Source organism: Pantherophis guttatus, chromosome 14 (genome assembly GCF_059756535.1).
Source record: "Pantherophis guttatus breed Tessera chromosome 14, ASM5975653v1, whole genome shotgun sequence".
Taxonomy (NCBI): domain Eukaryota; kingdom Metazoa; phylum Chordata; class Lepidosauria; order Squamata; family Colubridae; genus Pantherophis; species Pantherophis guttatus.
In genome coordinates this window covers 5,087,715-5,115,596 of record NC_142076.1, presented here as the reverse complement: position 1 = coordinate 5,115,596, position 27,882 = coordinate 5,087,715, and the positions used below count along the sequence as shown (strand labels likewise).

The 27,882-nt window shown below is 42.0% G+C and overlaps 2 protein-coding genes and 1 long non-coding RNA gene across 3 annotated transcripts in view; 2 read left to right on the top strand and 1 right to left on the bottom strand.

Annotated features, from left to right (window-relative positions):
- The window catches only part of ABAT (4-aminobutyrate aminotransferase), a 76,848-nt gene extending 73,813 nt beyond the window's left edge, over positions 1 to 3,035 (top strand). Inside the window, exon 16 of the mRNA XM_060692998.2 lies at positions 11 to 3,035. Coding sequence (XP_060548981.1) covers positions 11 to 132 — 122 coding nt within the window. The 3' untranslated portion in view covers positions 133 to 3,035. The remainder of the gene's footprint in view (positions 1 to 10) is intronic.
- LOC148112091 (uncharacterized) lies at positions 2,896 to 6,173 on the bottom strand. Its single transcript, XR_015729855.1, has 3 exons — positions 5,016 to 6,173; positions 3,977 to 4,103; positions 2,896 to 3,888 (listed from the first exon to the last, which is right to left on the bottom strand). It is a non-coding gene; the product is annotated as an uncharacterized LOC148112091 (long non-coding RNA).
- Positions 5,914 to 27,882, top strand: CIAO3 (cytosolic iron-sulfur assembly component 3). The gene is made up of 11 exons (XM_060685294.2): positions 5,914 to 6,563; positions 8,968 to 9,060; positions 9,982 to 10,125; positions 10,503 to 10,632; positions 11,818 to 11,952; positions 13,889 to 14,007; positions 15,604 to 15,733; positions 16,613 to 16,685; positions 17,622 to 17,759; positions 25,252 to 25,409; positions 26,730 to 27,882. Exons 1-11 carry the CDS (start codon positions 6,240 to 6,242, stop codon positions 26,966 to 26,968), a joined length of 1,683 nt encoding a protein of 560 aa, XP_060541277.2. The 5' UTR covers positions 5,914 to 6,239; the 3' UTR covers positions 26,969 to 27,882.

Sequence of the window (27,882 nt, the reverse complement as noted above, 5' to 3'; positions counted from 1 at the left end):
CTTCCCTCAGGTGTCGTATTAGGCGGCAGTGGGGACCGATCGATCCGTTTCCGACCCACTCTGGTCTTCCGAGACCACCACGCACATCTTTTCCTGAACATCTTCAGCGATATTCTGGCAGATTTTAAGTAGCCAGGATCCCACCTTGCACCGAGAGAGGCCAAATATCTTCTCAGAATTGGAGAATAGTTTATTTAAGATCATAAATATATATGTATATACATATAATATATATTTTCACTAATAGGAAAGATGGAATTCATAAAGTGCTTTTTTAAAAATATTGGTTTGATCATGCTCACCTCCAGCACAAACTGCTTCTGGCTATTTAAAAAAAATATCTGGACACGCTTTTGATGTCCTCGGCCATCTCCTTTAACCCAGCAAAGGCTAAGCGATTGGTTTCGGGTTTCAAAGCTTGGCCTGGAATTTGAATTCCTGGGTATGTTTCTTGCAACAGATTTCTAGTACTCAAGTCTGGAAAATGCACTTCTACTGCCACGGATCCAGAGCACTGCTGAAAATAAAGAATGATGGTGGACTTCTAAGGAGAAAGCAGCTGTTGGATACATCCAAGTCTGTCTCCGGAATCCCTTTGCACAGTGTGGTCTCTTCTGAAGCGCACATGGAAACTCAAAATGCAAAATCCCTCCATGTCATGCGCCTGCTAACATCAGACTGTTATTTGCACCGCCTCCGAGGGTCTACAGGCCTCTCCAAAAGGAGGTTAAGGATCTTGGAAGGCTCGCAGCATCTTTTCCAAGCCTTGATCCTCCTCATCTCTTTTACAGAGGAGTTGCTGATGTGGATTTGGGGCTTTGCAGGTGCCAACTTCCTTCCCTGCTTCGTTGCTTGCAAACCGATTGCTGTCACTGCTTTTATTTTACATTTTTTGGGCATCTTCACTTGGACATGCCGATGGTACTTCCTTTGGTGACAAAACAGGGTTTTTTTAAAACTCAAAAGGATCAGGTGTTTGGAAGGACTCTTTGGCAGAAACGGTAGAATTTTTGCAATTGTGAAGTGGGGGTGGGGGTCAAATGGAGCCAGCAAAATGAGTAAATCCATCACCTTCTACAGCTGTGGTGCACTGTCCAAGGCTTTGTAATGGCACCCAGCCCTCCCAACTCATGATTGCAGCCTCCAGAACCCTCCAAAATATTGTCTTACTGCATTTTTTTTTAATACAGCAGGAGGGAAATGTGCATTTGGGGAATGATTGTATGAATTCTAATGTAATTTTAATTCAATTTGGCTTCGCTTCTGTTCTACCTTTGTCCTTTTGTTTGAAGTGGAATCCAAAGCTCACGCGTGGTCTTTTGTGACCAGTGATGCCTCCTTCCTATCCTTTGTGGAGCTTTTGGAGGAATAATCCCAATCAGATTGCAAAATGAGAGCATTTATAGTCTTGGCAACCTGTGATTTGGCCCCAATGTTTGGTATTTCTGCAGGCCTCCCATTCATGCATTGAGGTAAATTTTGTCCATCTCGGTTTATGAGGAAGAAGTTTATGAGAGGGGCATCTGAAGCCTTTCCAACAGGAAAACTGCCTCTTGAAGGGATTGGAAATGAAGCAGATTGTATGTAAGAGCCACAGTGGCACAGTGGTTAGAGTGCAGTACTGCAGGCTATTACTGCTGCCTGCCTGCAATTTGGCAGTTCAAATCCCACCAGGCTCAAGGTTGACTCAGCCTTTCATCCTTCCAAAGTGGGTCAAATGAGGACCCAGATTGTTGGAGGCAAGAGGCTGACTCTGTAAACTGCTTAGAGAGGGCTGTAAAAGCCCTGTGAAGCAGTATATAAGTCTAAGTGCTATTGCTATCTTTTCTTCCTGTTCGGAATGAGGCCCTCATGAAAACAGGAATATACCATTTGAAACTTTCTCCTGTGCTTTTTAACCAGAATCCCAACCTGCAAGCTAGTTTATGAAGATGTGTGTATAGATAGAAGAAAAAAAAAAGGTATTGTTATACACTTCAAGTGACCTGGTTACAGCTAGTCCTTGACTTACAACCACAACTTATGGCCCAATTTCTGTTGCTAAGTAAGACAATTGCTGAGTGAGTTTTGCTCCATTTTACAACTTTTCTTGCCCCCGTTGTTAAATGAACTATTGCTGTTGTTAAATCAGAAATACGGTTGTTTAAGTGAATATGGCTTCCCCATTGACTTTGCTCATCAGGTCAAAACGGATCACTTGACCCTGGGACACTGCAAGTGTCATAAATAGGAACCAGTTGCCAAGTGTCTGGATTTTGATCACGTGACCATGGGGATGCTGTAATAGTTGTGTGAAAAATGGCCATAAGTCACTTTTTTCAGGGACTGTTTGAACAGTCATTAAATCAGCTGTTGTAAGTCAGGGACTTCCTGTATGTAACCCCCTGCAAATGTCACTGGGGCAGAATATCTCCCCCTACCCTGCTTCTCTCATCCCTGGAGCAGCTCAGAAACAGGAAGGAAAATCTGAAGACCTTTGGGATTACAGATGATGAGAAGAGGACAAAAGACCAGAAGCTAACAATATTAAATCTCTCCAATCCCTCATTTTCTCCCATCCCACCAACTTGGAAGGCCAGGGGGCTGTCGCCAGTTTGTAGCGATAGTAGTTGGAGTGCCAAAAAGAGCATTAAAAAAATGGCAAGAGGCCATTTGGGTTTCATTTTTGCAAGAGCTGGATCTAGTGAGGCAGAAACCAGTGATTCTCAGGCTGGACAGAATTGCCATCTGTCAGAAATGGCATAGGGTCTCCTGCTTGGATGCGGGATTGGACTAAATGACCTACAAGAGGTCCCTTCCAACTCTGTTAATCGGAATATAGAACCATTTTGCAAACCTAGAACAGGTATGTCCCATTCTCGAGGTCGAAAAGAAAATAACCAAATTTCCAGAGAGTCTCAGAAAGGGCCTAGAATTTAAACCATGTAAGGGATACAGAGAAATAGTTGACTTTTTTGTCTTCTGCAGTAGGCAAATCTTCTACATATATATATGGCTTCTTTCTTGTCTACAATAAAATAACTAATTTAGCTGTGTCGGATCTCTTGAGCTTCTCCTGTGAGCGGTTATGAACATCAAGTGATGTGCCTAGAAGTCTCAGTTGGGTGTGAAAGAATACAAAATTTATCTACCTGTATTCCCAACATTACCGGAGAGTCTACAGTTTTAACACCAACATTAAAGATTGCAGATTACACCTAGAGATCACACTGGTAATCCCTGAGGTTATCCCTTTTGCTCCAATAGTGCTTTCAGTGCCCTGGGGTTTCCCAGGTCGTAGTGATGCCACTCTCCCGGAATGAGCAGGAACAACTTACTTGCATTGGTGGAGAAAAACGCAAAGGCCAACCAGCACATAGAGCCCAAAGATTACCAAGGTGGTAATCCCTGGGTGCCCAAGAAATTCTTTTTAAATTGGCACTGATTGGCAGTACAAATTTTTGGGACAGTATTCCATTTCTGAGAAAAGGGGCAGGGAAAGAAGAGACGATTTCTGGTTTTAGTGGTTAGTGGTTCCCTTCCAAGGCCAACCAACCATCCCAAGGTCAAACCCAAAAGAAGAAAACCAAGTCCTGCTAATCTACAAAAAAGTCCTTCTCACTCTCTTCTTCTATTAATAAATCTCTCCTCCCCTCAACAAAGAGTTGATCTATTCAAGTTTATAGCCTCTATGGCCTCACCCAAAAATCCATAACAGGAAAAGGGGACCAGCAGTAGAAACAGTATCCAGGTTATCTAATGAGCACCCAATAGTTCTCTCCCTTCATCCAGGTCCTATTTTCCTTTGCACAAGTCCTTGATCTGCTGGTTTATTGCAGCCTCCAAGGCCAAGAATCCAAACACTGCCTTCCTCCATCTGGGTTCTTCTGCACCAATTTTGGAATCCATCTAATATTTAAATAACAACAATAATTTATGACACATCAAGGAAGAAAAAACAAGCAAACTGTTGGGCAATGAAGGATATCTGACATGCCTTCTTGATTCAGTGATGGCAATTCTGATGATATTCCATGATTCGAGGAGTATCAAAAGTGGTATTTAGTTTGAAAAGGCAACTGGACTGATTCCTATCCAGGAAGCTTCATCAATTGTATTGGATGCTGTGGGAGATGGAAAGACAGTTATTGACAGTTGAGATTAGTTGGTGGGAGGAGGCAATGATGGGTTCTGACAGGATTGGGGGGAGTGGGGTGGAAAGATTGTGTTTTCAATGCAGTCCAACTGATCTTAACACTCTCTGGAGAGCCGTTGTGGTTCCTTATGGTTTTACCTGGAAGTGTGGAATCTTCTTGGAGCAGCCAAAAGGACTGCATTGTAAATTGAGGATAAGTGGTGTCTTATCCCTCGAGAGGGGGTTTCTCAATGTTAACATAAACATTTACCCTTTGTGAGAAGACACCTCCCCCCTCCTAAAGAATGAAATATTTTGAGGAATATTAAGAGGGTAGAATATTATATTTCCCCAGGAACAAAGGAGAAATGGCAGAAACATGTTCATAGAGGCAGACAGCAGCCCCTCCCCTCTTTCTTAATAGCCTACAGCAGGTGCCCATTAAGAAATCCTGGGCCAAGCCTATTCACAAACAAAACACCTTCACCTCCAGGTGATGGGATTAAGGACAGGAGATGACCTTAACCCCCTCCATTGAGAAAAATGAAAACAATACCATTAAGTCCATTAGGAAAGGCAGACTAGAGGCCATAACAAGATAAAATCAGTTACACATGCTTGACAGGATTAGGACCAAGGATCCCATCATGAACCTTTGCAAAACAACTAAAACCAATCAAATAATAAAAGCACACAAAGCAAATCTCAAAATTACAAAATACAGTGTAAACTTGATGAATTGCACTCAAGCTAATTGGTCAGCTGCCCCAGAACCACATGCTGTTTGTTGCTGGTTCTTCTCATCAATAAACTTTCTTTCCAATCGGCCTCCATTTCATTTCCAGCGTCTTTCTCACCATCTTGGAACTGAACAAAGATGGATCTGTCTTCCTACACCTACTTTCAAACCAATGGTCCTCTTGATCCAAAAAGTGGGCTTTTGCGGTCTTCAAAAAGTGAATATATAACCTTATAATAAAGTTAAGAGCTAGTCCTTCTGGGTGTGCTTCTTGCCTGGACTACCTTGCAAGGCTGATGGCAGACTAATAGTTTGGTTAGTCTAGTCCCTGATGCTTTTTTGGAGCAGCCAAAAGGACTGAATTATAAATTTGGGGACAGGTGGTGTCTTATACCCCCATCCCCATTGAGAAGGGGGGGGCTGCTCAATATTAACATAAATGGCCTCTTTCACTCTTCTTTCAAAGCAAGGGTCCTCTTTATCCAAAAGGTGGACTTTGCTGTCTTCAGAAGTGAATATAACTTTCCAATTAAAATTAGAGCTAGTCCTCCTGGGTGTGCTTCTTGGCTGGACTACCTCGCAAGGCTGGTAGGAGACTAGTAAATTCGGTTAGTTTAATCCCCCTGGTGCTTTTTTTGGAGCAGCCCAAAGGACCGCATTGTAAATTGGGGGGTCTCCGTTTACTCAGCGATGGCTGAGATGGCCTTGGGCGATTCCCCCGGCTGAGCTCTCGGATCCCAGTCCCGGTGGGCAGCCTCTGAAAGCCCCGATCAGTTTCTCCCTCACGGCCAAAGGCTCGAGAGGCGCTCTTCTTCCCCAACCGCCACCTTTCTTTCCCCCGCCCCCCAGAGAATGGGCGGAGCCACGTCTGCCTGCCTCGCAGTCTCGCAACCGCCAATCCCAAGGAGAATGGGCGGAGCCTCGCCTCGCCTCGCAGTCCCTCAAACCGCCGCCAACCCCAAGGAGGAAAATGGGCGGAGCCTTTGTCTGTCTAGCGGTCCCTCAAACCGCCAACCCCGAGAATGAGCGGAGCCTCGTATGCCGGTCTCGCAAACCGCCAACCCCAAGGAGAATGGGCGGAGCCTTTGTCTAACGGTCCCTCAAACCACCAACCCCCAAGGAGAATGGGCGGAACCTCATGTCTGCCTCGCGGTCCCTCAAACAACCCTCCCCGAGGACAATGGGTGGAGCCTTTGACTGTCTAGCGGTCCCTCAAACCGCCCCCTCCCAGAAGGATGGGCGGAGCCTCACGGTCTCTCAAACCGCCGCCAACCCCAAGGAGAATGGGCGGAGCCTCGTACGCCTGCCTCGCGGTCTCACAAAGCGCCACCCCCTCAGGAGAATCGGCAGAGCCTCACGGTCTCTCAAACCCTCCCCCCGAGGAGAATGGGCGGAGCTTTTGTCTGTCTAGCGGTCCCTCAAACCACCAATCGTCCGGAGGAGAAAGGGTGGAGCCTCGTGTCTGCCTCGGGGTCCCTCAAACCGCCGCCAACCTCGAGGAGGAGAATGGGCGGAGCCTCACGGTCTCTCAAAAAAAACAACCCCCGAGGAGAATGGGCGGAGCCTCGCAGTGGCTTTTACGACAGAAAGGCCTGTGGCGTCATCGCCGTCTTTTGCGCGCTTTACGGCGGGAGCAAGATGGCGGTGGCGTCGCCCTTCAGCGGCGCTCTGCAGCTGTCCGACCTGGACGATTTCATCGGGCCCTCGCAGGTGGGCGTCAGGCCGGAGCGACGCTCGCAGGCCTTATGGGTAGCCCTGTCAGGTGGGCTGGCAAGAGGCCGAAGTGGGACTAGCCTGTCTGGAGCTGCCTTCTCCGTGGGCCTAAGGCTAAGCGTCGTCGTGGTGCTTCCTCACAGCCTCACTGCGGTTGGGGTTGTTGGGGTTTCCCTCTCTAGTAAGGGAGGAAGCGGCCTCGCTTAAAAGGGCTCCATTCTCTGCCTGTTGGGAAAGCGGTATAGCCAGTTGACCTGGGCGGCGTGACAAGGGCTGTGGACTGCTCTCTGGGCCGCTTGGCATCGGGCCCGGAAGGCTGCTCTCGCCCTCCCGTCCGGCCTTGGGCGCTCCCCGCCCAGCAAGCAGCAGGGAACGGGCAGCGCTCTCACATAGAACATAGAAGAACAGAGTTGGAAGGGACCTTAGTCCAGGGGCCTCCAACCTTGCTGGCTTTGCTGGCTGGGGAATTCTGGGAGTTGAAGTCCGCCAGGCTTCAAGTTGCCAAGGTTGGAGACCCCTGGACTAGTCCAAAACTCCCCCCCCTCTGTTAAGCAGGAGACCCTATACTTAAAAACCTACCTTCTTAAAAGCCTCCAGTGTTGCAACATTCACAACTTCTGGAGGCCAGCTGTCCCACTGGTTAATTGTCCTCACTGTTAGGAAGTTTCTCCTTAGTTCTAAACTGCTTCTCTCCTTGATTAGTTTCCACCCATTGCTTCTTGTCCTGCCCTCAGGTGCTTTGGAAAATAAGTTGACCATCTCTTCTTTTTGGCAGCCCCTGAGATATTGGAACACTATCATGTCTCCCCTAGTCCTTCTCTTCATTAAATTAGACATTCCCAATTCTAGCAACCATTCTTCGTATGTTTTAGTCTCCAGGCCTTTGATCATTTTAGTTGCTCTTCTCTGACCTTTTTCCCAAGTCTCAACCTCCTTTTTATAACGTGACCAAAACTGGATGAAGCATTCCAAGTGTGGTCTTACTAAGGTTTCATCTGAAATCTCTCCTAGATCAAGACAAAATCATTCCACTGATTAATTGTTCTCACTGTTAGGAAATTTCTCCTTAGTTCTAAGTTGCTTCTCTCCCTGATTAGTTTCCATCTGTTGCTTCTTGTCCTGCCCTCAGGTGCTTTGGAGAATAGCTTGACTCCCTTTTCTTTGGGGCAGCCCCTAACATATTGGAAGACTACTATCATGTCTCCCCTAGTCCTTCTTTTCATTAAATTAGACATAACCAATTCCTGCAACCATTCTTCTTATGTTTTAACCTCCAGCCCCCTAATCATCTTTGTTGCTCTTTATAAATTATCCTCTTATAAAAGCTTTAGTTGTGTTTCATTTTGTTCTTACATGTGTACTTTTATTTAGATTATTCTTTAAAACTTTCAGTTTTTTATGGTCCTTGATTACTGATTTTTTTTGTAATAGAGTCCCATTTAACCTCCATCTGTAAATTCTGTGCTCTCATATGTCAAAGGCACCGGATTAAAGTGTGACATCATGTTTGGTAGTATCTTTGTTTTTACTAATACACACGGCTAATTTCTTAGAAATCCAAAATGTATCTATTCTTGAAAAGGATCTGTGTCTTTCAGATAAGTATGTATGTTCTGTAGCATTTCCATTTACATTTCTCCATATAGCTATGAGCTCAAATTTCTCCGTCATTTCAAAACATATTTTGATGGTTTATTTTGCAGCTTACCTTGCATTAATTTGATACAGAAACAATTATTTAACTAGTTTTGGAAAAATCATTCCAATTTCCCAAGAGACACCAATTGTCATGGTAAATCTATTAATTTTTCCATGTCCTTTAAAGAATATAATTTTCTTTTATTAGATACGTATATTCTGATTATTATAGTTTTAGTCTCATTTGATTTCTACTCCTACATATCTATCATCATTTTTAACTATAATTGTACTTGTGGGTTTATATACAAAACAATTCACTTTTTCTTCATTGATCTTGAGCATATAAATTCTTGCCTAAAATATTTGTAATTCAAATATTTTTCAACTTTTTTTCTTATACAGGTTTATCATAAGCAAATTACATCTTGTTTCATTTTTTCAAAAAAAATTTCTCTTTTGCAGAGCATTGGCTTCATTTGTTTTCCATGTTAGACATCTAAGATTCGTATCTATGTTTTAGGTTTGGAAAAGATGATGCCTGTGGAACCCAGTTTAGTAAAATCACAGAAAGCTTCAGAGGCAGAAGGACTGAATATAATGCCAGCCAGATCATAGTTAGCAAAATTTGGGATTCACCTAGGAAGCTTGGTTTAAATTAATCTTTAAATATTTAATTCCACATATTTTTGTATTTGTTTTGTTTTTGTTACAGATGTTTGTTGGCTTGTTGGCTAATTTGATTGTTTGATTTCCCTTTCAGGAATGCATAAAACCAATCAAAGTTGAAAAGTCTGGGAGAGTAGCAGCTAAGATCCGTATTGAAGATGATGGAACTTATTTCCAAGTTGGCCAGGTAAAGTTTTTCTTTCCCCTGTCTGAGTGCGTTTTACGGACTATAGAACAAGCTTTTTTTCAACATGTTTTAAAGTGGTTGGTAACTCTGCTACACAGATCATCTTTAGCAGAACTTTTTGTTGGAATGGAAGGGAGCAGCTCTAGATTTGAGGACCAGAAATTGATGTGATTCATTTTTGTCATAATCAGAAACTTATCTTAGTTTTTGCTGTGAAACTCTAAACTTTTGACAACAGATTAGTGTTCTCGAGGATATAATCTAGCACAAATCTCTCTGTGGAGCAGAGCAAAAGAAATCTGTAACTCCTCTACGGTATTGTCTTTGATGGTGGGAACCCTGTAACAAAAGTGGGAAGTGAACAGGAATACAGGTAGTCCTCAGCCTACGACCACAATTGAACCCAAAGTGAGACTTTATTAAGTGAGTTTTGCCCCATTTTACAACTTTTCTTGCCACAGTTGTTAAGTGAATCATTGCTTTTTTTAAAGTTAGTAACACGAATGACTTCCCCATTGACTTTACTTATCAGAAGGTCACAAAAAGGATCACATGATCCTGAGACACTGCAACCGTCATAAATATAAATCAGTTGCCAAGCGTCTGAATTTTTGATCATGGGGATGTTGCAACAGTTGTGTGAAAAACGATCATCAGTCACTTTTTTCAGTGCCATTGTAACTTTGGACGGTCACTAAATAAGCTGTTCTAAGTCGAGGACTACCTGTACCTGGGGTGTGTATATGTGTCAAAAAGATCAAGATGGTAGCCACACAACCATGCTGCACGTAAGAAAATGGTGGGGCTTCGCTTGTGTGGCTACATCTATCATCCTGGCTTTTTGGCCTTCCCTGTGGATGCCCATCACCATTACTTTTTTCAGGATGCTGACAGCAGTACATTCGATGGCTTCCTTCCTAGGACGGAGGGTCACAAAAACTGGAAAAGGCCAAGATTACACTCAATGACTGCTTGGCCTGCAGTGGTTGCATTACATCAGCGGAGAGCATCCTAATCACTCAGCAGAGCCACGACGAGCTCTGCAAAGTATTAAATGCCAATAAGGTAAAGTGATTTAGCATTTTAATAATGTGTAAATAGGACAAAGGGAACAAACCTAGCGATGATATGTTCGTGTTTAATTTTGATTCTTGCACTAAACGGAGTTGTACTTTAATGGCCTCCAACTTTCTCTTTTTCCATTACCATTTTTAATCGTTATCTACCTTGAATATTGGGGGGAAGGGAGAAAGAGAGAAGGGATGTGTTCACCAGGAGTCAACCTTTAATATTAATTTTAGCTCCTCCGGTGAAGAGGTATGTTTAATGTATTAGATAATAAGCACACGGAAATAGTTCACCTGCCTTTATACAAATATCAGTTTGCTAGGTCAAGTGGAGAGTTACAGGTTTTTTTCTTCTTTTTTTTTTTTAACTAAAAGGCATCCAATTCTCCCAAGAAATTGGTGGTGGTGTCTGTATCTCCCCAGTCCAGAGCTTCTTTAGCTGCAAGGTTCGGAATGACTCCTTTAGACACAGCTAAGAAGCTGACAGCCTTCTTGAAGAATTTAGGTGAGTAGAATTTGATTTGAAAACAGTGCTAAAAGATTTGCATGTAAAGTCTGCAGTGGCATTTCTCAGCCAGAAAGATGCTCCTTAAAATTCTCAAAAGAGATGCTGCGCTAATCCGGGGAAATTAATCCAAATCAAAGTCATTTGTGTGTCACACCCAAGCAGTATTAAAGACAGAAATATGGGAAATGTGAGAAAATAAAACAAATTTGAAATATATGCGTTGTCATTTATATAAGCTGACATACTTAAAAGGTGGTAAAATATTTTTCCTAATCTTATACCAATTATAATAATTCAATCATTATTATTACCCACAACCATGGAAACTAGCCTACAAAAATGGGTGTAAAATAATTCAATCATATTTTTGGGAAGTTGTGAAGAATTCTGGATTATGCTGTTCTAAAACACTTGCAGAGAAATTGAACATGGCGGCTATAAGAATAAACTCCTTCCCGTGCTTATGTGGAAATCATCAAGCATGTGATGTAAATGAGAAAGTAATCTTATCCAATTTCTATTCCTGTATTCAGTTATTGTGAGTTCCAAATGCTTTGCAAATGTAATACTTTAATTTGCATTCAAAATTGTGGGAAGGCTGGGAAAAAATGGAAGAGAGATGAAAATTCAAGCAATACAAGGTAAATCTGATGGCAGCTTATAAATAGCAACTGAGCCTACGTAGAAGGAAAAAAGCAGCATTCAAAGTATGTAAAGAACTCACTGTAAATAAGGCAGGAAATTATTATAATATCAAAGATTATGCATTTGTTCCAGGCTAGTATTAAAGACGTGGTGGCTCAGTGGCTAAGACACTGAGCTTGTCAATCAGAAGGTCGGCAGTTCAGCGGTTCGAATCTAGTGCCGCGTAACGGGGTGAGCTCCCGTGACTTGTCCCAGCTTCTGCCAACCTAGCAGTTTGAAAGCACGTAAAAAACGCAAGTAGAAAAATAGGGACCACCTTAGCATTCAAGATGTCTTACAGAAACCTGTACAGTCCTTTCTGTAAACTTGGCCAGGTGCATGAACTAATGAAATGCCAATCATACGTCCTGTGAAATGTTGCTGCTGATCATTGATGGTTGCAGCCTCTTCTTTGCTGCAGCTGAGTTGACCAAATGCCATCCTGAATTGCACTTCCTTGTAGTATCTATTCAACACTTCTTCTTTCTCCTTTATCAGGGGTGCATTTTGTCTTCGATACAACTTTCAGCAGGAACTTCAGTTTGCTGGAGAGCCAGTGGGAATTTGTGCAGCGTTTCCAGAGACGAGTAGAAGATAAGAAGGCTTTGCCCATGTTAGCTGCTGCTTGCCCTGGTAAGTAAGTGTCACATGGCACCAGAGGGGAGTGAAGACTGAAAAGACTGTCCTTGATGTAATGTGCCCTAAATCTGACCACCATAACTGGCTCCAAATCTGGCCACCATGTTATACAAAATTTCAGCAAAAATTTAAAAAAAATTCAAAAGGTAAATTACAGGTAGTCCTCAACTTATAACTAGTAAGTTTGAAGGTATGACAGTATGACAGCCTTGGAGAAATTCTTTGTGGCCCAATACAGCATTTATGGCTGTTGTAAAACATGCCCCCCCTCCCCCATGACTGGATTTCAGGCACTTGACTCCCATTTAGAATAGAATCGAATAGAATTGAATTGAATTGAATTGAATTGAATTGAATTTTTTATTGGCCAAGTGTGATTGGACACACAAGGAATTTGTCTTTGATGCATACGCATGTACATAAAGGAAAAGATACATTTGTCAAGAATCATAAGGTACAACACTTAATGATAGTCATAGGGTACAAATAAGCAATCAGGAAACAATATCAATATAAATCGTAAGGATACAAGAAACAAAGTTACAGTCATACAGTCATAAGTGGAAGGAGACGGGTGGTGGGAACGATGAGAAGATTAATAGTGCAGACTTAGTAAATACTGTAGTTTGACAGTGTTGAGGGAATTATTATTTAGCAGAGTGATGGCGTTTGGGAAAAAACTGTTCTTGTGTCTAGTTGTTCTGGTGTGCAGTGCTCTATAGCGTCATTTTGAGGGTAGGAATTGAAACAGTTTATGCCCATCATTTACAACTGATTGCAGCATCCTATGGTCACTCGATTGATTTGCATAGTTTTCTAATTGTTTCTGGTGTATTTTGCCACTTTGCAAAAAAAAAAAAAAAAACCATTTGGGAGAATGGATTTGCTTAACTGCATGATTTGGACTTACAACCATGTGATTCACTAACGAACACTTTAAAAATAGTAAAAAAAAAAAAAAAATCAGGTCCAGTCACCTGAGTGCTATGACCACAATGACCTTACTCCTGAAATTCTAGTCCCAATTGGGATTGTAAGGGAGTCAACCTATTCTCCAAAGCCCCTGAAGGCAGGACAAGAAGCAATGGTTGGAAACTAATCAAGGAGAGAAGCAATTTGGAATTAAGGAGGAATTTTCTAACAGTGAGGACAATTAACCAGTGGAATGGCTTACATTCAGAAGTTCTGAGTGCTCTATCACTGGAGGCTTTTAAGAAGAGATTGGACAACCTTTTGTTTGAAATGGTATAGAGTTTCCTGCTTGAGCAAGGGGTTGGACTAGAAGACTTCCAAGGTCCCTTCCAGCTGTGTTATTCTGTTTTTCAACCTGTACAGAAGGGCAAACAGGATGAATGGGGAATTAGAATTAAGCCTTTAAAGGACTAGCTGTATTTGCATTTTCAGAACCAAGCAGGCAGTTTTGCAATTTACATATGTCCTGCCTGATTTCCATACTGTGAGTGATGGTATGGAAGCTGGGAAATGCATGGAAAACATTGGCGGCATAATAGATCAAGAGACAGTACAATCTGTTGGCAGCTTTTGTCACAAACAGCAATTCAGCCTGGGGGGAAAATAACCAACAATTATTTCAAATCATGCAAACAGATTGTGCCTTTGTGAACTCACTGTGAAGGAGATTCAGAAATTCCTTTTGCAATTACCACATTTCTTTCTTTATCTCAAAAATAGCATTAAATATACCTTACCATAATCTGAGTACAGTAATTGCTTTTGTCGTCTTGCCCAAATGTTTGGGGCTTGATACATATTTATGTGTCTGGTTATATCCAGTTTAATGGATGGGAAAAATAACTCCTTGTGCAACCTTTCTTAAATTGGGTCATGGTCCATCTTTGCTACGTAGCTTTCATTGACCCAGAGATGGGCAGCCGGATTGATTTAATTCTTAAAAATGCTTCTCTTACAGGTTGGATCTGTTATGCTGAAAAAACCCACGGGAGTTTTATCATCCCATACATCAGCACTACCAGATCACCCCAGCAGATCATGGGCTCCCTGATTAAGGACCACTTTGCCAAACAACAGGTGTTGCTCAAACTTTTCTCACAAGACAGCAGATGTAATAGGAAGTTTGGAAGCCACTGGAGGCAAAGGACAGACTGACAAATGTGCTACAAATATCTGCTGTAGTTGTAGCTCAGAGCCTTTGCTCCCTCTGTAAAAACAGGATGTATGTGTGTGCGTGTGTTTTCCCAAAGGGGCAGCCAGCTGTTTCTTTCCTATTCAATGATCTACCCATAGAGCAGTGGTGGCACAGTGGTTAGAATGCAGTACTGCAGGCTACTTCTGCCTCTGCTGACTGCTGGCTGTCTGCAGTTTGGCAATTCAAATCTCACCAGGCTCAAGGTTGACTCAAACTTCCATCCTTCCGAGATTGTTGGGGGCAATCTGTCAACCGCTTAGAGAGGGCTGTAAAGCACTGTGAAGCTATAAGTCGAAGAAGTCGAAGTGCTATTGCTGTTGCTAAGGAACATGGTTGCTTGCGTGGTTAGGATGCTGGGTTGGAGGTTAGCAAGTCTGCATTTGAGACCCAAGTGCTGCCGTGGGGTGAGCTGACCTCCCTTCGCTCCAACACCTGCCAGGAACATAAAAGGAGCTCCCATCTGGGCATCCCCTCAGCAATGGTGATGTCACCAGCTAATCCCTTCAACCGGGATGGGCCTTGGTGCTTCTGCCATAAGTGCGATGCAATCTACCATGATGTGATTGTCCCCCCCCCCTTTCTGGGTCACTTAGACCAGCTATTCTGTATATGTTACTCTTCAGATGTATAGTGTTCTGTCCCCCGTCCCCACACAGGCAAACACACAACCAGGCACACCTGCCAAGATTAAACAATCAGACTAGAAACCCTTGCAGATAAGAGTTTTGGCAGTAAACTGCGAAATGCCTGCCAAGTCAGTTTTCACTCACAGTAAGCAAGAGAGAGTTTCTCCTCAGTCCGGTTCAGTAGCAAAAAGTAATCCACGAAGCAAGAGTTAGCCAAGGTCCAATCCAAATATGCACAAGCCAGATTTCAGGTAACGCAATGTGACTCAGGTTTTTAACTTTGACCGTCACAAAGCCTGAAGAGCAATCACGCGCACTTTTATTCCTTGTGGGGTGTGGCTCCGTGACTCAGCTCAATCTCTGGCCCTCCCACGCCTCTTTCGTTGCTGCGCACGCTTCTCCCTCCAACGCTACCTGAGATTGAGCCAGGATTCATCATCCTCGCTCCCTATCTGTTGTTGTTCCGATATGCTTTCCTCCTGGCATATCCCAGGCTGTTCCTCTTGGCCTTCGGATGGAACCTGAGGCATTGCCAGAGAGGAGAGTCCTGGAGAGGGAGGCCTTGTCAGTTCCTCCCCATCACCTTCTGAGTCCTCTTCCTCTGTTAGGACAGGCTCGGGAGTCGGGGTCACAACATATAGTGAGTAGCCAGCATTTGGAGAGCAAGAGGGGGAAGTGATATATAAAGGAGAAGGATGAGCTAAATCATCAGTTTCTGATTGCCCAACAACTAAGGCCCCAAACTGGGATGTGATTGTGCTCCACTGTTCAGTTGCATTGGCTGTTGGAAATTTAGGGCTAAGTATTCTTTTTGCCAGTTTCAATACAATTTCGAAACTCTTTTTGTTGCAGTACCTGACACCAGACCAAATCTACCATGTCACTGTGATGCCTTGCTATGACAAAAAGCTAGAAGCTTCCAGGCCAGATTTCTTCATTCAAAACCACCAGACCCGTGAGGTTGACTGTGTGATTACAACAGGTAAAGTGCAGGTCTAAACGATCTTTGAGAGGGAAGGACCCTGCTTCTCCTTCGTCAGTCCCTTCCGTAAATTAATCCTGCTCTTATAGGAATCTTGATAGAGGCCAGGGTCTCATTTGTCACAAGTGGAGAGAGGGACGCTCCAAATAAGCACTTCAAGCCATGCAATTGGGGACAAAGAGACAATTCAGACTACTCTTGATAGTTTAGTAGGTTGTACAAATAACTTAAAACGTGTGAAACACTTCGTTTTGAATTAGAACCAATTTTTCTTGAACTCAAAGTGAGATGGGGTTTTATTACTCCAAGCCTGACAGATTTGAGACATTTTATATAATCCTAGTATTTACCATAAGAAGGAATTGGTTCTGGGTTGTTTTTTTTAATACACCATCTGATCCCAGTGACCTGAGGCAGATCCAAGAAACATGATTATTTCTGCCTTGGGCAAGCTTGCAATCTTAATGGGTTGAATATAATTCCAAGATAGAAAGAGGCTGGTGACTGAAGGAGAGGAGTATATTCTCTCAGTAGCTACATCAAACTTAAGGCAAGGGAGTCAACTGGTTAAATGCCTGACACTATTTTTTCCATCCATAGGACCCCTTCTCAAATTCTAATTCCTATCAATTGAGGTCATGTAGCATAAATGTAATACTTTTTCAAAAATGGACTCATCCCCAGTAGGAAAAATAGCATAAATCAAATATCAGATCCTTGTACTTTCATTTAACTTCCTTGCTGGACGTTTCCCCATGTATGCCCGTGAGACTCACCTGAGATTGCCTTGGAATCCTGTGAAGCTTCTCGTCTTTGTTCTGGGCCAGGGCTTGGTCTCTTGGATCTGCTTGAGTTAATTGTCACATCTCTTTATTTCAGGAGAAGTCTTAAAGCTGCTGGACCAGGAAGGAGTCTCCCTTCTTGAAGTGAATCCTATGCCTTTGGATAGCATGTAAGACTCTTCCTGGAAGTCTACTTGCCAAGCTGTGGTCTGTTTTCCCTAGTTTCTTTTGCAACATATTCAGCTAAAGGAGGGTCTCCGTGGCCAGGAGAAGGCATGATGCTCCCCCCTTCTCCTTGCCATTACAGCTTACTCACAAATATATCTAGATGACCTAACCCAAGTGAGCTGGTTTTAGTTTTGTCCTGGCTGGATCCACTTTGATTTAGAATTGCACTTTGTTTAAAGGCCAAGTTAGGCTTAAGAAAAGTTGTTCACACTCAATTCAAGAGTGTGGCCAAAGTCCAATTACAATTCGGAGTATCTCATTAATGAGACATGCCAGAGTGAGAGATCAGCCACATCTCAAAAGTGACCATGTTTGCCATCTGCCTAGCAATAAGCACCTCAACATGTCTTCTGCCATTGCAGATGAGGCCAAGGGTGGCTTCCAGTGGTTGAATATGGAAGCTGTGCTGATCTCCTGTCCTCTATCCCTTACATTGGACTTTGGTTTTACTACAACACTGCTGGGCATTTGGTAGTATATTTAATAGCAACACCTAGTTTGGGATGCTGTTGGAAAGTTTGAGAAGGATTGGACCTGGTTAGCACTTACATGGGAGACTAGCAAGGAAAGCCAAGGGCTGGAGACTAAACCGAGAAGTGAAAAAAAATATCCTGAAAAAAGGCAGCAGAAATGAATTCCCATATTGTGTCCAAAAGTTGGCTTCACTTGGAACTTGCCGACATGAAGGTCCTAATAAATAACTGGATTTCTTTTGAAGCTTGGCTCAGAGGCTCATGATTTAATTAGGGCATCGGTAGGAAACCTGACAGTTGGCTACATAGGGAAATCATTAGAAAAGGAAACTACATGGATGTAGTATCAATAGAGTCACCAGGAATTGAGAGCTTGACTTTGTGGCATTTTTTCCCCTGCTGTAGGTTTGACAACCTTTTGGAAGAACAGCTCTTTGGCCATTCTGGAGGTGGCTCTGGGGGATACTTGGAGCACATCTTCAAATATGCAGCAAAGGAGCTCTTTGGCATTCCAGTGAAGGAGCTTCACTACAAGACCCTGAAGTAAGGAATTTGACTTCCTTCCTAGCCCTTCTGCCCCACCCTCCTCTTGCCTTCACTCTTTTCCTGTCTCTCCATTCCCAGAAGGGAACCGAATAGTGACGTTCACTCAGATCAGTCATAGGAAACACCCGGCCTTCATATCTTGTGGCCATGTTCTAAAATTCAGGGGTATAAAACTGTCCTAGCACATTAACTTTTCTACTCTTTTGAAGCTTCATGAAATAACTTGTGAGGGGCAGTTTGTCAAGATCAGGCTTTTTCTACCTTGCAACAGGGAATCGCCTAAGGATTCTGCATAGTTTTTTTAAAAAGAGGAACTACTTCCCCCTAGGAGGAAAAAGTTTGGCCTTGCCTCTATTACCAGTGCTCTTTCCATCACTGCCTGGCCCACTGGGGCTTCCACCCCTTCTATATAAAGGCTGTTAAACCCTTAATTTTTTTTTAATTTTTTTTTGTTTTGTTTTTTTTTGTTTTCTTTTTTTTTTATTGCAAAAGTTTTACAATTACATTTTCACCCCTTTCCCCCCCCACCTCCCCCCCCAAACTTCCCAACCTCCCTAACCCTCCCTAACCCTCCCCTCCCCCCAGACTTCCCTATAATATACTCATAACTGGTAAAAAAAAAACACACACACACAAAAAAACCCCTTAGAATGACACTTATGTGTAAACTTGAACCCCTCCCTCCCCTGTATAATTTTTCTTTTTACCTCATTTCATTAAAATATTTCTAATATATTATTTGATACTTTCTAGTTTGATATTTGTTCTGAACATATTCTATCCACCTTTTCCATTCCCATTCATAAGTCTCTTGTGAGCAATCTTTTAAGTATGCTGAAATCTTCGCCATCTCTGCGAAACTGGCCATCTTCAAAGTCCATTCTTCAATAGTGGGCAAAGCTTCATTTTTCCAATATTTACCTATCAACAATCTTGCTGCTGTTATCATATACAATATCAATTTTGTTTCACCCGATGTAAAACCCTTAACTATACCCAATAAAAACAATTGTGGAGAGAATTGAATTTTTTTCTTCAAAACATTCTGCATGACCCACCAAATTTTTATCCAAAAAGCTTTAACTGTCCTACAGGTCCACCAAACATGATAATACGTAGCATCCAAACATTCGCATCTCCAACATTTTGGCTGAACATTAGGGTACATACATGACAACTTTTTGGGATCTAAATGCCATCTATAAAACATTTTATAGAAATTTTCCCTCAGATTCTGCGACTGTGTAAATTTAACATTCTGAACCCAAATTTTTTCCCATGTTTCCAACATCACTGGTTCTTCAAAATTTTGTGCCCACTTAATCATACAATCTTTAACTAATTCGGTTTCTGAATCCCTTTCTAACAAAACATTATAAAGCCTTTTGATATGCATTGGACCTTTCTCTTTTATATGTCTAACCAATTCTTCTTCGTGCAACATAATACCAGTTTTTTGGTCCTCTTTCCATCTCAGTTGTAATTGATTATATTGTAACCACGTTAGATTAATCCCTTCGTCCAACAGTGTCTGCAATGTCTTCAGCTGCCATCTGCCCGCATCTATAAAAAGAACCTCTTTGTATAAAAACCCCCCGAGTGACATTATATTTGTATTCCACAAAATATGACCAAGATCCAGCCATAGCGGTATTTTATAATCCCATTTGAATCGGTGCTTCTTCCAAACTCTCATCAAAGAGTCTCTAAGTATATGACTTTTAAATACTTTATCAACTTTGTCATCATAAAATAAGTAAGCATGCCATCCAAATTCGAGATCAAAACTCTCTGCATTCAATATTCCAGTCTTTTTCCTTCCAAACCAATCACTTGTTAAAGTTAAAGCTGCTGCATCATAATATAACTGTAGGTTTGGAAGTTTAAGACCTCCTCTTTCTGGAACATCTTGCATAATTTTCAATTTCACTCTCGGCTTTTTGTCGTTCCAGACAAACTTATTCACTCCAGTTTGCCAGACTTTCAATTGTTTATCACTTTTAAGCACCGGAATCATTTGAAACAAAAAAAGAAATCTTGGCAAAATGTTCATCTTAACTGCTGCTATTCTTCCAAGTAGAGACAGCTGCAGTTTTTTCCAAGTCTCCATATCTTTCTGCACCTCTCGCCACAACACCTCATAATTATTTTGAAACAATTTCATGTTTGATTCTGCAACCTGGACTCCTAGATATTTTACCTTAGGTACAGTCTCAAAACCTGCCCTCCTTTCTAGCTCATGTTTACGATCTTGTGTCATGTTTTTAGCTATCATTTTAGTCTTTTGGATTCAGTCTAAAACCTGAAACTTTACCATAGTCTTGAATAATGTCCTTCATCAAGATTATTGATTCCATTGGTTGTGATAGGGTAACAACCAGATCATCTGCAAATGCCTTTATTCTATAATCCTCTTGCCTAATCATTATGCCTTTCAAGATATTAGAGTCCCGTATTGTATTTAACAAGACTTCTAATGTTAGAATAAATAAAAGGGGGGACAATGGACATCCCTGTCTTGTTCCTTTTTCAATTTTAAACTCTGTTGTCAAACTTCCGTTAATAATGATCTGTGCCTTTTGCTCTTGGTAAATTGCTGAAATCGCCTGTATAAATTGATCCCCAAAATCCATCTTTTTTAAAGTCTTTAGTAGAAAATTCCAATCCACTCTATCAAAGGCCTTCTCTGCATCCAAAAAGACCAGCACTGCAGGAATCTGTTTATTCTTCTCGAGATATTCCAATAAATCTATTACTTGCCTTACATTATCCTTCATGTGTCTGCCCTCGATAAATCCCGCTTGATCATCATGAATCACCTTTTGAATTACTGGCATCAACCTGTTGGCTAATACTTTCGCATAGATTTTATAATCTGTATTCAAAAGAGATATTGGTCTATAGTTCTCTGGTTTTTTAGGACCGACTTGTTCTTTTGGTATCAAAGATATATAAGCAGTTGTCCATGATGGGGGTATTTTACCCCCTTGTTGAATATTGCAAAATAGATCTCTTGAGTTGTCCCACCATTTCAGCTTGCAAAGTTTTGTAATACACTGCGGTCAAACCATCCGTGCCAGGAGCTTTGGCTGTTTTTAACTGTTTAATTGCTACTATTATCTCCTCCTCTGTTATAGGATAATTCATTCTTTCCTTTTGTTGATCAGTAATTTTTGTAACTCTTTTATCGTTTAAATATTTTTCTATAAGTCCATTCTGCACCTCCTCTTTGGCATATAGTTTGGTATAATAGTCCACAAAAGCTTCTTTAATTAATTTTTGTTGAAAGATTTCTTTCCCTCCAATATCAATACTATCAATACTCCGTATACTTTGTTTTTTCCTCAATGTGTAAGCCAACCACCTGCCCGGTTTATTGGCGTTACAAAATGTATTATGCTTCGCATATTGTAAGTTTGTTGCAACTTGTTCCGCCATAAGCATTTGAAATTGGTCTTTCAACAGTTTTATAACACTACATATTCTTTCATCTGTTGGATTTTTAATAAGTAACTGTTCTTTATTCTTTATTTCTATTTCCAATTCAGATCTTTTCTTTTGTCGAAATAGTCTATGTTTAGAGTTCATATAGATAAGTACCCCTCTCATATAAGCTTTACTTGCATCCCACACAATTTCAATTGGGGTACCTTTATTCAAATTTATTTCAAAAAATTCTTTCAAATGCTTTTTAAGTTCTGTTATATTTTTTTCGTATCTAAACAAATTCTCATTTAATCTCCAAGAACGTCTCTCAACCTTATCCATCTCAATTTCTATCCATACTGGGCTATGGTCAGTCAAAGTTCTTGGAAAAATCTTTGTTCTTTTTGTCTTGACAAGTAAGTCATCTGACAACAAAATGAAATCAATCCTAGAGAAGGATCTGTGTCTGTCAGAAAAAAAAGTGTAGTCCAATTCTTTTGGATTATGTATTCTCCAAACATCTTTTAGTTCCATATCTTCTTTCATGTCAAAAAAGGTCTGTGGTAATCTGATCCTAGACTTTGCCAAACTCTTTTTATCTAATTTAGAATCAATTACTCCATTCCAGTCTCCCATAATTAAAATAGATCTGTAGTCCCATTGCAGTATTTTAGTATGTAACATCTTATAGAAATGGTCCTGTTGTTGATTGGGAGCATAAATTCCAATCAGAAGAATTTGGCCATTTACTGTAAGCAATTCAATTGCTACAAACCTACCATCTTCATCTACTTCTATAACTTTAGCTGTTAGCTTTTTATTTACATAAATAACCACACCATTCTTTTTTTGCGAAGTTGAAGATATAAAATGTGTTCCTAGTTTGGAGTTTGTCAAATATTTTTGATCTTGAGTTGTGATATGCGTTTCTTGTAAACAAATTATATCATTATTAAATTGTTTCAAATATGTAAATAATTTCTTCCTTTTCTGTGCTGAATTCAACCCGTTAACATTCCAAGATAGACACTTAAACATCATCTTCATCTTTCTGGAACAAAGAGCAGAATAATCGAAGGTCATCCGAAAGCTTCGATCTCACTCCCCCCATGGCTCCAGTCTCTTGTGCAGTACTCTTATCTGCCTCCTTGTCTTGTCTTTCCTGTTGTTGTTGTTGCTTTTGTTTAAGTAACTTAGATTGAGCTCGAGTTATACGTTGATCCTTAACTTCAATCATCCGAACCGGGTCCAAGATTGGAGAAGATTCCAGCAAAGGCTCATCCAGAAAACCTCCTTCTGCGCCTTGCATTTCCTCTAATTCCTGCTTGGACTGTTCTTGCGGTTCTCGTTGAGGTTGCTTCTCTTCACTCTCCTTAATCTCCAAAACTGTAGATGTACGTGGAGATGGTGTTCTTTCCTTAAGAATAGTAGTGTAAAAGTGCTGTGCCTTCTCCAAGGTATTCAAACGATATCTTTCTCCCTTATATCTGAAAATTATACCAACTGGGGCGTCCCACCGAAATGGTATCTGTAAATTTTGCAATTCCTTAACAAGAAAGCCAAATTCTTTTCTAGCTTTCAGCATTTTAGGAGGTAATTCTTTATAAATTCCAATTCGTGAGCCCCCTACTTGCACAGAAGTGTAAAAGGATTTTTGCAGGATATCGTTTCTTATTTCTCTATCTGTAAAATATATGACCACATCTCTAGGCAATTGTCTTTGTGTGGCCACCCAGGAATTCACTCTGTAAATTTTGTCTATTTTGTGAAAAACCACATCAGGATTAACTTGTAGAATCTTGGCCAGGGCCTCAGAACAAACTTGCCTCAAATCCTGTCTTTCCTCCTCTCGAATTCCTCGAAGCCGTATGGCAAACTCCATTGCCCTGAATTGTACCATGACAATCTCATTTTCAACTCTTTGCATTTTATTGTCAACATCAACAATTTTATAATCATTGTCTTTCATCTTAACATTAACTTCTGATTTAAGTTCTTCAACTTTAAAATCAACTTTCCCAATAAATTCTGCCAGGCCAGATGCCACTTCTGATATTTTTTTGGTCACCTTGTTTTGGTTCTGTTTCACCATATCTTTAACTTCATTAATTTCCTGCATAAATTCCTGATGTGATTTTTGAAGTTTATCATCTATCTCCTGTTGAGATTTTTGAAATTTATCATCCAAAGTTTTAGAAATAAATTCTTTTAAATCTCCCACATCAAACTCTTTTTTCTGAGTCTGTATCTGTTGTGCTGGGGGAGGCTGTGCTTTATGTGTGGGAGATCCACCTCCTGTTGCCTTCGCTTCCTGCTTCTTTGAGGCCATCCTGCCACGTAGGCTGGTTTTACTAAAAAGGGAAGTTGTTCTTCCTCTCCCACCTCCACAAAGACTTCTGAAAAAGTCCCCCAGATTTAATCAAATAAAAACCAAAGTAAAGCAAAGTCCAGTATTAAAAAGGGAGAAATTTCTCTGTTATTCTCTTGTTACAAGCGAAGCAACTTTGTAGCAACTTAGTAACTTTGTAACAAAGCAAGATAACTTCACCAATCCACACTTGCTGGCTCGTTAACTCTAATGCTGGGCGCCATATTTTTTCAAGTCACTTTCACTCATTCGCATTTTTTCTTAAATTGAAAAGTCAACAAAGCACTAATACTTGCAGTTCCAAGTTTCAGGGTTCAAGTGTATATCCGCTGCTTGTTAAAATTGGTTCCTTTCGCTTTAAATGTTTACTGCAGCCGGCTTGTTCTGCAGAAGCAGAATCGTCCCACACCGCCCAGAGTCTCAGCAGGTTGGAAGGGAGCCGCGCCTGTTTCCTCCCCAGAAACGATTCCCTGGGGGGTTACAGGGGCTCGACCTGTGCCCTGCTATCTCTCCTCCAACAATCCTCAGGATTTTGAAGTTTTCGAGCCGCTTCTCAATCGCGAAGCGGCTCTACAGGCGGCGGGGCTGGCGGAGCTTCAAAAGGCACCGCCGCCGCCCTTAAATTTGATTTATATGCTGCCCTTCTCTGGAGACTCAGGGCAGCTTACAATGCGCTAAGCAATAGCCTCCATTCTTTTGTATATTTATACAAAGTCAGTTTATTGCCCCCACAACTGGGTCCTCAATTTACCTACCTTAGAAAGGATGGAAGGTTGAGTCAACCTTGAGCCTGGTGAGATTCGAACCTGCAGTAATTGCAGGCAGCTGGTCTTAATAACCAGCTTAATAACAGGGTGCCTTAGACCACTGTACTACCAAGCCTCTTGGTAAATTCAATAAAAAGATTGAATAGCTGCTGCCTGTAAGTGCTTGAATCTTGCTAGTGCAGTCAGTCCCAAAGAAATGCCAGGAATTGCTCAGTTCTACAAGCAAGAAAGGCCTTTTCTCCTCCAACCAGATTTTCCTTTGGAGAATACCCAAAAGGTGCTTTTTTTCAAAAGGCAAGTGGAGTTTGTTTTTCCTTGAAGACGTTTCACTTCAAGAACAGTTTTTTCCCGAACACCATCGCTCTGCTAAACAAATAATTCCCTCAACACTGTCAAATTATTCACTAAGTCTGCACTACTATTAATCTTGTCATCGTTCCTATCGCCCATCTCCTCCCACTTATGACTGTATGACTGTAACCTTGTTGCTGATATCCTTAAGATTTACATTGACTGTTTCCCTATGACTATCATTAAGTGTTGTACCTTATGATTCTTGATGAACGTATCTTTTATTTTATGTACGCTGAGAACATGCACCAAGACAAATTCCTTGTGTGTCCAGTCACACTTGGCCAATAAAAAATTCTATTCTATTCTATTCTCATCCAAGAAGCTTCTTCAGTTCTTCTTCAGTGAGAACTGAAGAAATTTCTTGGATGAGAAGCAAAACGTCTTCAAAGAAAAACAAAGAAAGCCCAGTTGCCTTTTGGGGGGGGGGGCGGGAAACCTCTTTGGTTTTTTTGGAGGATACATTTCTTATTTTCCCTCAATCCGTGATGCTGCTGAAGCCCAACTTGCTTTCTCCTCACGAGCCTGGAGGAAAAGCAACAATTTGGCTATCAATCCCCTATGTTCATCCCCTCAGAAACAAGGATTTTCAAGAGGTGACGCTGGAGAAGGATGGCCAGACTCTCCTGCACTTTGCCCTGGCGTATGGATTTCGGAACATCCAAAACTTCGTGCAGAAACTGAAACGCGGAAAGCTGCCGTACCATTACATCGAGGTGATGGCTTGTCCCTCAGGTGAGGATGCTACAGGTTTGATGTGGCAAATGGCTGGAAGGGAAGAGATAAATACCTCACATGGTGATCTGGAACTATTTCAGGAATTCTTTCAAGAGGGGTAGGCCTAGTGAGAGCTGCAGTGTGGCCTGCTAACATTTCCCTTGCCAATAGGACACTGAATGAGGCAGAGCAAAAGGCAGGCTGTCAGCCTATATGTTTTGTTCCCAAGAATTCCTTTAGTTTACAAATAGGTCTTGGAAACGGAAAATGAAATTGATGGGCATTTTGGTATTTTAGGGCTTGGTTTAGATCAGTAGTTCCCAAACTTTTTCAGTCCCCCGCCCCCTTGGTGCAACAAACTCATCCTCAGTGCCCCCCACCCCCACTCCACAATAGTGTCAAAAAGATTGTAAAAGCGTCTCACACAGTTGCCTTTTGATAGCCAATGAACTTCTGTACGAAGCAACAAACGTACCATACACGTATGGTACGTGTAGGCGCAGGAGGTGATGGGGCCAGTTGGGCCGGAACTGGAAGTGCTCAGCTGACCGGTGGCTGACAGAGCCCCAGGCAAAAGTGTGCCCTGCAAGGGGCCCACCTCCAGCACTCCTCTGCCATCCCCCTTGCCTCTTAGTGCCCCCCTAAGTCATCGCACCGCCCGCCCCCCCAGGAGGCGGTACCGCCCACTTTGGGAACCACTGGTTTAGATGGTGACCCCACCCCCATCAACCCAGATAAGTAGGGGTCATAGGCAGTGTCCTACATACCCACATTTTGTGAGTAGTTCACCCTCCTCCCTTTTCCATTGTATACCTAGAATAGCTCCATGCAGTTAGTTCTGGGCTTACCACAGGTCCTTTTGTGAGTCTTCAAAGTTACAATAGCACTGAAAAAAAGTGATATGACTGTTTTTCAAAGTTACGACCTTTGCATCCCCATGATTGTGTGATCAAATTTCAGATGCTTGGCAACGAACTCATTTATGACGGTTGCTGTATCCCAAGATCATGCCATCCCCTATTGTCACCTGACAAGCAAAGTCAGTGGGGAAGCCGGATTCACTTAACAACCCTGTTACTAACTTATCAACTGAAGTGATTCACTTAACAATTGAGGCAAAATGGGCCAAAACTCACTTAACAAATGTCTCACTTAACAACATAAATTTTGGGCTCAATTATGATCCTAAGCCGAGGATTGCCTGTGCTTCCAACTTAACAGCAACACTGCCAAAAGTCCCAACATCCTCCGGCCCACCCCCTCAAGTTAACAGCTCCTAGTTTAAGCTAAATGCTCCTTCACTTTCCTTGCCTTCAGCTGCAAATCCTTATTTTCCAGGGTGCTTAAATGGAGGGGGGCAGATCAGAGCGGAAGGAGAATCCAGCAAGGACCTGCTCCATCGGGTGGAGACGCTCTATGAAATGGCCCAGCCGGAAGACCCCGAGATGAACAAAACCATCAGCGACCTCTATGACAAGTGGCTTGGTGGCCCCACTTCTCAACAGGCTCAAGATCACCTCCATACACAATACCATGCTGTGGAGAAAGGCAGCGCAAGCTTTAATATTAAGTGGTAAATTGGCTCAGCTCGTGTAATACAGAATACACGGAGCCCCAACCCCCAGACCGCGGCCCACAACTGGGCCATGGCCTATTCGCAACTGGGGCTGGGTGAGGGGCAGGCCGGTCGGCCTGCGCGTGCAGCTCGACTCACACAAGCAGCGGGCCAGCACGCATGCATGTACAGCTTGCAGTCAAGCTGTGTGCCTGCACCGGCCCACCGTTTGTGCAGTCTAGTACTTCCCCTACCCACCCACCAAGTTGCAAAGGTTGGGGACCACTTGATGTAGTAGATCGCTTATTGTTGTAGATGAAGCTGAAAGTTTCATTTTTAAACAAATAGTCGTATCAAAGATTTATATTTGAATTTTTTAAAAATTATAAGGTGAAGCATTGGCTTCACAGCAGACAACAGTGCTCTCCACTGGATTTCTTAATCTCATCGGATCTTTGAGGCAGAAAATTGGACCGTTGTCAGTTTACTCTTTCTACAACTCCACCACTTTTTTCCTACTTCCAAACAGTTAGAATTTATGCAAGGAGGTCTTCTGAAGAATTGCACGAGAGCAAAATGGAACCAGGCTGAATTTGGCATTTGGGGAGAAGGGACCAAAATAAGATTTTAAAAATGTACCGGTAAATGGTTTGGAGGTCTTTGGGGTTTATGGAGAAAAATAAAATCCTGAAACTCTCCTCACGATGAATCTGGATGGGTGGGGCAGTTGAGTTAGCAGCACCATTCTAGATCTCTCTCCGGTCCTGTGGCACGAAGTGGAGCATTTGCAGACTCACCCTGTCCTAGTCCACATGCAACATAAGGAGGGGGACCAAAAATGCCCATTCCCACCTTGCTGAGGTATATCACAATGGCTGTGTATGTGGACACTCAACAACCATCAATAAAATAAGAAATTGATCACAGAACATAGAA